Below are 9,738 nucleotides of genomic sequence, written 5' to 3'. Positions count from 1 at the left end.
GTTAGATGTAAATATTTCATAGGAGACAACCAGATGGATTTTTTTTGTTTGTCTGTTAAAGGTGGCAATTAGAAATTAAGTTAAGAAAAGGATTGTCTTTTGTAAGCAAAATCACTACTAGCGCATCATGTTATTATATTCTGCTGAACTTATGGGTAACAAAATGCATTCTGGTATATGCATCACTACTGCATGTTTTGGTCTGCTATTTTATTTCATTTAATAAGACACGGCTTCACTCGTTCTGCGTGGCTACAGTCTGTACTGGGAAAGAGACACAGAAATGTTGTGATCGGAGCAGATCCTGCAGGCTGGATCTCCTTAATCCTTGCTGTCATATCAGTGTCAGGATGGTTAGGAGGCTATGCTAACACACACACACACACAGTGTATGAGCATTCATTACAATATGTCAGCAATTATGACTACAACAGAAATAGCAGCAGTATATATAATATTTTTTTTGTTGCCAAATATGTCAAAAAAATATTTACACAAATTCCTCACATTTGATATCCTTAAGGTTGTGAGGGGGGGGAAAGAAAGGTGTCCTTTCAAAGTGCCTGCTGGGTTCATGCAATGGATATGTGAATAGGAGCTCGAGGGCTACATTATGGAGACACACAGAGATGGGAGGGAAGCGGGGTGGGGGGTGGGGGGGGGGGGGGGTTGTGAATAGAACTATGCTGCAAAAATGTAAAAAAGGAAAGCATGGCAGTGGTGTGGATGGCCTGTATGGTGGCCATGTAGTGCAGCTGGTCTCTATACACACATGTGGAAGAACTAGGAGCGTGAGTGTTCTCTTCGAGAGGCTGTGATTGATGAAAATGTATAATTTAGACCATGAAAGAGAGCATGCGGCAAACCGGTGGATTTAAGTCATGTACGGCTGCACAAATAGCTTTCTTTTTAACAGATTCTTAAAAAAATATAGTGTGCATATATATATATATGTATATATATACCATGAAGACTTATATGTATTTATCTCTCAGAGCAACAAAACAGTCTCTATCAACACAATCAGTCTATTAAGTGCAGCATAAAGAATTTCCATTTATACAATTTATAGTAAATGTCACAAAAAAAGTGGGCTAATAAATTGACACACAAAGACTGTGGATTTCAGAATATAACAGATATGATACAGCACTCTACAAGAAGCAATGAAGTCTGTAAAATTAAATAATTAAAAATAAAAAAAAATAAAAAAATTAACTATAATGATGAAAATGGCAATATTAATGATGATTATAATGATGGTAATAATGATAAAGATTATAACAATAATGATAATGATAATAATGATAATAATACAGTAAACCTCGGATATATCGGACTCGGATATATCGGAAATTCGCTCACAACGGACAGATAAAAAAGAACCAATTTTTCTGTAATGCATTTCCAATAAAAATTCATTGCATATATCGGATTTTTTATAACGGATTTCGCCTATTTCGGACAAAATCTCCAGTCCCGTTCCAATGCATTTCCATTAAATTTCCCTCGCATATATCGGATGGCCGCATCGTGGCGCTCCGATTCGCCGAATCGTGACAGGCCGCTATACGACATCATTTGCAGCGTTTGCAGCGTTGCCTGCGCGTCCAGGTACATTGGAAACATAGTCAAGGAAGTGCCTTTTTATAACGGATAAAATCCGATTTACGCATATACCGGATATAAATCCGATATATGCGTAAAACGGACATTTTCCGGTATACGCATATAACGGATTTCGCTTATATCGGACAAAACCAGTGGGAACAATTGAATCTGATATATCAGAGGTTTACTATAATAATAATAATAATAATAATAATAATAATAACAGGCGGGGTACACCCTGGACTGGTGGCCAGCCAATCACAGGGCACATATAGACAAACAACCATTCACACTCACATTCATACCTATGGACAAATGAATGAATGAATGAATGAATAATAACAGGGGAAAACAAGACTGTGGCATGAACATGATTATATCTTGCAAAAAGGGGTAGGCATTTATAAGCTTTTGCTTCAGCCTACTCCTTTTGGGCTTGTTATCATATAGCTGAATACAAATGTAAATAATGGAAAGTTATATTTTGATTGATGTAAGAAATGCACTGTAATGTTTCATATATTTGCCCAAATAAAGGAAATAATAACAATAAAGACACAAAGTGGAAGGCTAATTAACAAAGAGAAACAGGTTTCCATTGTCATAAAGTTTCTTAGAGAGTAATGATCGTCATGGTGAAATTGTTGTTCCGGGCTTCTGAATCTAGCCGTCACACCATGTTGTCATGGAGAGGTCGTGACCTCTTAATAGACCGGGTGCTCTGTGTGTGTGTGTGTGTGTGATTGGTCTATGGAAAAGCAGGCCGAGGAAAAAGCTGGCCGAGCTTTTTTTTTTTTTTTTTTAAGATGTGGGTTCAAGCGTAGTAGCACACCTTGGGCTTTTTCAGCTCAAGGGAGACGAAAAGGTTGTTAAAATGTCACCAGCCAAACCCCAAACCCAACCACAAATATAGTGCTGCGCCAGCTCAGATGAGTTACTTGTAAATGTCTCAGATGTCCTGAGGCTATGGTGTATGTGTGTGTGTGTGTGTAGCAAATTGTGCATTTGTGCAAGTGTGTCATGATTGTAATTGTGAGCAAGGCAACACTAAACATGACACTTAACGTATGATATCAAACTCGCCACCTACAAGCCACATGCTGCTTAAATGCTCAATAAATTAGCAACTACTAACCGAGAAGTTCTCACCTTGGGAGTTGGTTGCCACAAGAGCTGATGGATTATTTATGGGGAGGGTCCGACAGCAAGGGGTGGGCAAACTACGGGGGTGGCCACATGCGACTCTCACAAATATATAGTCTGGCCCCCTGGCCAATTTTGTTAACTCAATGCACCCCACAAGTCAAAACGTTTGCCTACCCCTGGTAAATATACTTTATTAGCATGTTGGCCACACAGTCAGGAGATCAGGAAGACCTGGGTTCCAGTTTGCATGTTCTCCCCGTTGGTTCTCCAAGTACTCGAGTTTCCTCCCGCATTCCAAAAACATGTTAAACCAGTCCAGGGTGTACCCCGCCTCTTGCCAAAAGACCGCTAGGGTAGGCTCCAGCATACCTGTAGCCCTCGTGAGGATAAGCGGCATAGAAAATGAATGGAAATTTTCATCAGATTAATCCGTTTTGAAATTAATTCATCATGATTAATGATCATTTGCAAGTATTCTGCCGATTTTTACTGTATTTTAGTACAAGAAAGATAAATGACATAACACAATTGTATACATTTGTATGTATTAACAGCTCCAAATGAACAGAAAAATTACCACACGTCTGAAAATATTAAAAAAAAATGGATTACTGTCTGAAAATCTATTTACATATGGTCTCTTTGATATTAGCATTTTATTGTTTTTTTTTTTTTTGCGAACTTCAGTGATTGAGACAAGCGCATGGACTACACATTGTAGTTATTCCCAGCACAAGGGAGTGTGCCATTTATGGCTATACCTGTGGGATTAATTAAAGGTTGACTGAAGGAATTTATTCAGTACTTGCCTCACGGAGAAAAAGTCAATCTACATCTCTAGATAAAGCTCCTTGTTTCATTAATATAATATTTTGATGCCGCTTGTCTTAAATAGGGTCGCAAAGGTATGCTGGAGCCTATCCCAGCTGACTTTGAGCGATTGGTGGCACACAGCCAATTGGCAAACGGCCATTCAGACTCAAATTCATACCTATTGACAATTTAGAGTATCCAATTAACCTAACATGCACAGTTTTGGAATGTAGGGGGGAAAAAAATATTAAACGATAGATGCCAAAAATGGCTCATCAAATGTGAAATAATTACTAACTAAACAACTGTCCAGATATCCTGCTGATAGAAAGCAATTATTTACACTTAAACCCTTTCTATAAGGACGGCAGTTCAATTACTGTCAAAGTCAATTAGCATTAATGTTGTCACAGAGCCCAGACAATACACATTAATATGCTCCACATCATCCTCGCCATCACTGTCATTGTTCCCTCTTTGCCTCTCTCCTTCATATTCCCCCAGTTCCATTCATTTGGTGCAGCTATTAATAGCCCGACCACCCGCCTATCAATACCATACTCCAGCAAGACACAGGAGGTGGGTGTGTACCAGTCAGTGAATTGAGAATAAATCATCTGAAATAAAAAGGCTGGCTTGGCCTTATGTAAGAAGACGGGGAGGGGGGGGATGCAGAGAAAGACTGTGTCATGAAACAAAACGATATAAAGATTGGGATCTTTGTGTGTGTAGAAAAAGAAAGTGATAAAATAAGACAGAGCGGTCCAGAGCGAAAAAGAAACAGGAAAGCCAGAAATATCCATGCAATTTAACAGATAAGGTTATAAAAGGAACTAACACATAGAAGGAAGATAAGCACAGAAAATTTACACAGCAGGTGAACCACAACCAAAAAAAAAAAAATGTGACTCGGAAAAGAGAGAAATCTGCCAGGCTGCTCGGTGTTTACAAGGATTCCCTCGGTCTAATCCTTCCCTTCAATGACAACATCATTTATGGGTCCATATTCTTTGCTCTCTACATCTTTCTAACCAGACTATCCCCCGCCTTCATTCCCTTGTGCTTTTTGATTGTGGTAGGTAGATTTACCCATCTCTCTGCAATCCGGAGAAAGACTATTGTATTTCCCATAAAAGCAAAGATCTTTGTCCTCTTTGTGTGTGTGTGTGTGTGTGTGTGTATCACCTCCTCCCACGGCTGCTGCTACCTCTTGCAACAGGCTTTGTCACTCGGGCCAGATGATTAACAAATCTTTCCGTCGAAAAACACACCTCAGATGTACACACTTCTCTCAAACACTTGAGCTATGATTAAATCCAAGGACGAAATAAAAATAATTCTCAATAATAGATTGTCAATTTGAAAGAACATCACGGTAATAAATCTTATTTATGCGGCTGAAATTCCAAAACATAAACCTGTGAGAACTAGTAGGTGTGAGCATCACAGAGATTTTCCAGTGTGGATTATGTATAAAGTAGCAAGCTAAAATGAACTTTTCAAAAAGAAAATATCCCTTCTCGGTCTGTCATTCATTTACCTTGGTGATGAGGATGCGATAGTGTTCAAGCAAGTCGTGGTTGTCATGGCAACCGGCCAGCAGCTGCCATACTTCAGCTCTCAGAGGCTCAGGAATGCCGCTCCGGACCAATGGGTGCAAACCCTTCGGACGACTGGACAGGTTCCCATGCCTGACACACAATATATTTAGAAATAGCATTATTAATTTGAGCTGTAAATCTATTGCAAACCAAACTGGATTACCGATTCCGCATAACAATTAATCGTATATGAATATATTGGTACAACTGGATTTACTGGGCGGGCTAATTGGATTAGTGCATATGGTTTCGGTTTGCGTGATTGAATTTGAAGGGGAAGTCATATAACTAATCAAAGGAAAGACAAAATTGGAACACTGTAATGCCTTACATTGATTCAAACATTGATACAGTACATGTTTTATGAGCTTTTGCGACAATAAATTGCTTTTTCCACCCGTTCTATGTAAAATTAGTCCATTCATCTATACAAGTGCTTTGCCGAGTAACTTTCATACAAAGCTTAACACAATCAATGGTCAGTTATGCAACAATTTTAAAGGTCAACAGCCACCTCCCTGAATTTAAAGAAAAAAAATTACTTTTTTAATAATTAATTTTGCCCATCATCCACAATCCTTATGTGAGACATGAACACACGTCTTTCCATCTTCTGTGTTCTAAATAAAGAAAAATGTCTAGCATGAGGGAGCTAACAAAAAAAAAATAAATCAAAAATCACCAAAAAATCTGAATTTACATAAAATAGTCTATATTAACCAAGCTACATTGACATTGTTATTATAGGGGCATCTCACAGCATCTCAGGCCACGACTGAGCGGTAATGTTAGCTACCGGAGCTATCAGTCAGCATCCCAGCGAGACATTTTAAGTGTTTTATTATGGTCGTATTTTGTCCATGAAACGTTTCGCACTACACATGCTATGTGAAATTTGTACATATAACACTCGTACATATAAACACAGGCCTATATCTCCCTGGGACTGCGCTCCACAAATATGAATGTAGCATATATAGCCTGGCATACTACAACCTGTCCACACAAGTACTAAATTACATATATGGTTATACATAACATGACTGACATGACATCATATACATTTACATTACTGATGGGGCGTTGTACATGTGGCTAGTAAGTGTTTTTCGTACATTTTGCTGGTGTCAGGTTTGTGCTAAATGTAAAATAACTCCTATGTGTGTACACTTTAAGTTTTTTTTTTTCCAGTTTTATTTTATATTTTGTTTCTAAAATGTGCCATTCACAGTCTCGTAAAAAATACGGTCAACAAATGGCCCGAAGTCCGGTTTTCATGGCACTATCAGGCAGAGGCTGGCTGCAGGCTTCCACAGCAGTGCACACACATCGGGCTTGTGGCTACAAGCTCCAGTTTTAAGCTTCTCGTGACTGCTTGTTGATGATTAAATGCATGACATTATATATATGACGTTATATATATATATGACATAATATATATAAAATTATATATATATAATTTAAGTTTAATTCACTTTGTATGGACTTGGGCAAAATGGGAATAAAAGGGTTGAAAAATGCTCTCGTTTTATTTTTTCCACAATTTCTAGGTGCATATGCATTTGAAAAACTTGCACTGCTTTTTTTCCAAATAGCTTTCTTGGCAGAATAGGTGAATACGCGCATTATTAGCTATCTCAGGCGATGGGCAATATTCCAAAAAAGTGCAGTTTTTCATTCATTTTCTCCCATATATCCTCATGAGGGTCGCGGAGGGTGCTGGAGCCTATCCCAGCTGTCTTCGGGCGAGAGGCGGGGTACACCCTGGACTGGTCGCCAGCCAATTACAGGGCACATATAGACAAACAACCATTCACACTCACATTCATACCTATGGACAATTTGGAGTCGCCAATTAACCTAGCATGTTTTTGGAATGTGGGAGGAAACCGGAGTGCCCGGAGAAAACCCACGCATGCACGGGGAGGACATGCAAACTCCACACAGAGATGGCCGAGGGTGGAATTGAACTTCGATCTCCTAGCTGTGAGGTCTGCGTGCTAACCACTTCAACACCATGCAGCCTTATTTAATATAATTGACCCTTAAAATTATTTTTTCAAGGGTCATAGAATAGAATAGAATAGAATAGAATAATATGGGGCAGCACGGCGGTCGTGTGGACCTCACAACTAGGAGACCAGAGTTCAATTCCACCCTTGGCCATCTCTGTGTGGAGTTTGCATGTTCTCCCCGTGCATGTGTGGGTTTTCTCCGGGTACTCCGGTTTCCTCCCACATTCCAAAAACATGCTAGGTTAATTGGCGACTCCAAATTGTCCATAGGTATGAATGTGAGTGTGAATGGTTGTTTGTCTATATGTGCCCTGTGATTGGCTGGCCACCAGTCCAGGGTGTACCCCGCCTCTTGCCCGAAGACAGCTGGGATAGGCTCCAGCACCCGCTGCGACCCTCGTGAGGAAAAGCGTTAGAAAATGAATGAATGAATGAATAGAATAATATACTCAGACCAAATCACACTATTCTCCAGAAAAGCTACTGGGTGGTGATGCAACGGCAAGTAAATACTACCAGTAATAGTTTTGTATAACCATATCCTTGTGTCACATGTTATTCAATCAACTGAAGAACTGTGCAAAAATATGTGACCTTACCATCTGTTGAGGATTCCTCCCCACGACTCAAGGATTTTCTCCGGACAATCTTTAGAAACATCTCCTGTCCCGCTGGAGATTTCACTGTCACTATCTACAGGAAACACACAAGCACGGCAGAACATTTATTAGACATTTGTTTCCAATAGTAGATCTACCTTGATGTCTGTGACGTTTGGCCAAATGAGAACACAAAACTCAATCCAAGACCCTGTGCTATGCATTTAAATTGTGCCTTTGTGTTATAACCGCACAATCTAATAGAGGATGGATAGCCTGTACTCGGCCTACACATTCCATTATTGTAATGTTCCTCCATCTGGCAGTTTGCAAGGCAAACAAGAGGCAATCAGCACAGCAAAACACTTGTACATAGAAGCAGCATTAACTGCCTGTCTAGCCTCTACACTGTTGGTGAAGAGACTGATTCCCACACATAAGCCACCCACTGGAACAAACACACACATAGTTTAATGTGGATACTGTATGATCAGCATGTTCGCCTTGACTTGTATTAATGCTTAGAAAAACATGCCTGCATAGATAATATGCAGAAGAAACATATCAAGAAAAAAATAAATCATCTATAAATAATCTCTCTTGGCCCATTTATTTGAAATAGAGGTAATCAGCATGTTTGAATAATTAAGAAAGCAGACTTATGCATAATACAGGTTCATAGTCGGTAATAGTAATTTTAGGTTTAAGCGAGTGTCCCATTCTGTACAAATGCAGTAAAATTCACAATTCACACCTTTCTGCAAAAATGATGGCCCCAAATATGCCTCAATTTTCGTACAGTGTCTTGGTTATCATCCAGCTCAAAAGTGCACCAAACAAAGCATCCCCGCATTTGTGATTCAGTCTCTGGACTCTCTGAAGAAGAATGGATACTGGTTCTTTTAAAGCATACTATAAAGAGAACTATAAACAGATTACAGCCAGGGAATCCATTAATCATATTTGTGTGTGTGTGTGTGTGTGTGTGTGGAGGAGGGGGGGTGGTTTATTTCTTCATAGAGTGCACACAGAATGATGAACAACTCTGTATCTGTCTCCTTTTGTTCTCATTTTAAGCGCCGATGAGGCGTTCAGTAAATAGTGTATTTCTGCGTGTCACAGAAATCTGTGTGTTTTTTTTTTTTTTTTTACATATAATTCAGGACAGCTAGTACAATAAGAAAAACGAGAACCTACTACATTCAAGTAAGGAGTCGTAGCAAACTATGACGGGAGGATTACAATAGCATTGTACTGTCAGGCTCTTTAGTTAACGCAGGTTGCAGGGGGTAGGGATTAACAGTGAAAGAAAAGTGACATGGGTGTGTAATGATGATCGTGCCTGTTGTTGGAATACAGCTCTAACCATGCATTATTACAAATTAACAAACTACAATAATATACGTAGTGTCCCTCCGTCTAGGTCAGGGGTCGGCAACCTTTACTATGAAAAGAGCCATTTTACCCCCTTGCCCACTGAAGAAAAATAACCTGGAGCCACAAAACATATAGTATGTTTAAAACAACATTAGAGGGAATTTGGGGGTATCAAAGTAGTTCAGATAAGAAAAGACGAGTTGGAGTACTCTTGCTAGTATTGGAGATAAACGTACATAATAAAAAAACTAAATAAAAACTACTGTAAACTTACCTGATTTATTTACTCTGGCGCAAACAAGTTCCCATGCCGCTGTTTTTAAGTGAGCTCTAATTTATTTTTGAGAATTGTCAAATAGCTCCGGGAAAGTATTACTTATTTTCTTTCATGTACTGAACTGAATAGCAGTCAGAACTCAGTCAGGATGCATTCATGGTCTCAGACAAAGTTGGATTTTTTAAAACTCATTACAAAAGACGTGCATTTTCCCCACTCGGGTGTTAAAAAATATTCAAGCATCGCAAAGGGAGCCACAACAAAGAGGATGAAGAGCCACATGCGGCTCTGGAGCCGCA

The 9,738-nt window shown here is 39.3% G+C and overlaps 1 protein-coding gene across 1 annotated transcript in view; it reads right to left on the bottom strand.

Moving 5' to 3' along the window:
- The window catches only part of rabgap1l (RAB GTPase activating protein 1-like), a 113,530-nt gene that overhangs the window by 78,923 nt on the left and 24,869 nt on the right, over window positions 1-9,738 (bottom strand). Inside the window, exons 12-13 of the mRNA XM_058074388.1 lie at window positions 7,786-7,879; window positions 5,111-5,261 (exon numbers count right to left, since the gene is read on the bottom strand). Coding sequence (XP_057930371.1) covers window positions 5,111-5,261; window positions 7,786-7,879 — 245 coding nt within the window. The remainder of the gene's footprint in view (window positions 1-5,110; window positions 5,262-7,785; window positions 7,880-9,738) is intronic.

The sequence above is a fragment of the Doryrhamphus excisus genome, chromosome 5 (genome assembly GCF_030265055.1).
Source record: "Doryrhamphus excisus isolate RoL2022-K1 chromosome 5, RoL_Dexc_1.0, whole genome shotgun sequence".
Classification (NCBI taxonomy): domain Eukaryota; kingdom Metazoa; phylum Chordata; class Actinopteri; order Syngnathiformes; family Syngnathidae; genus Doryrhamphus; species Doryrhamphus excisus.
The sequence above is the reverse complement of the archived record's forward strand: the minus strand, read 5'-3'. Positions and strand labels throughout refer to the sequence as shown.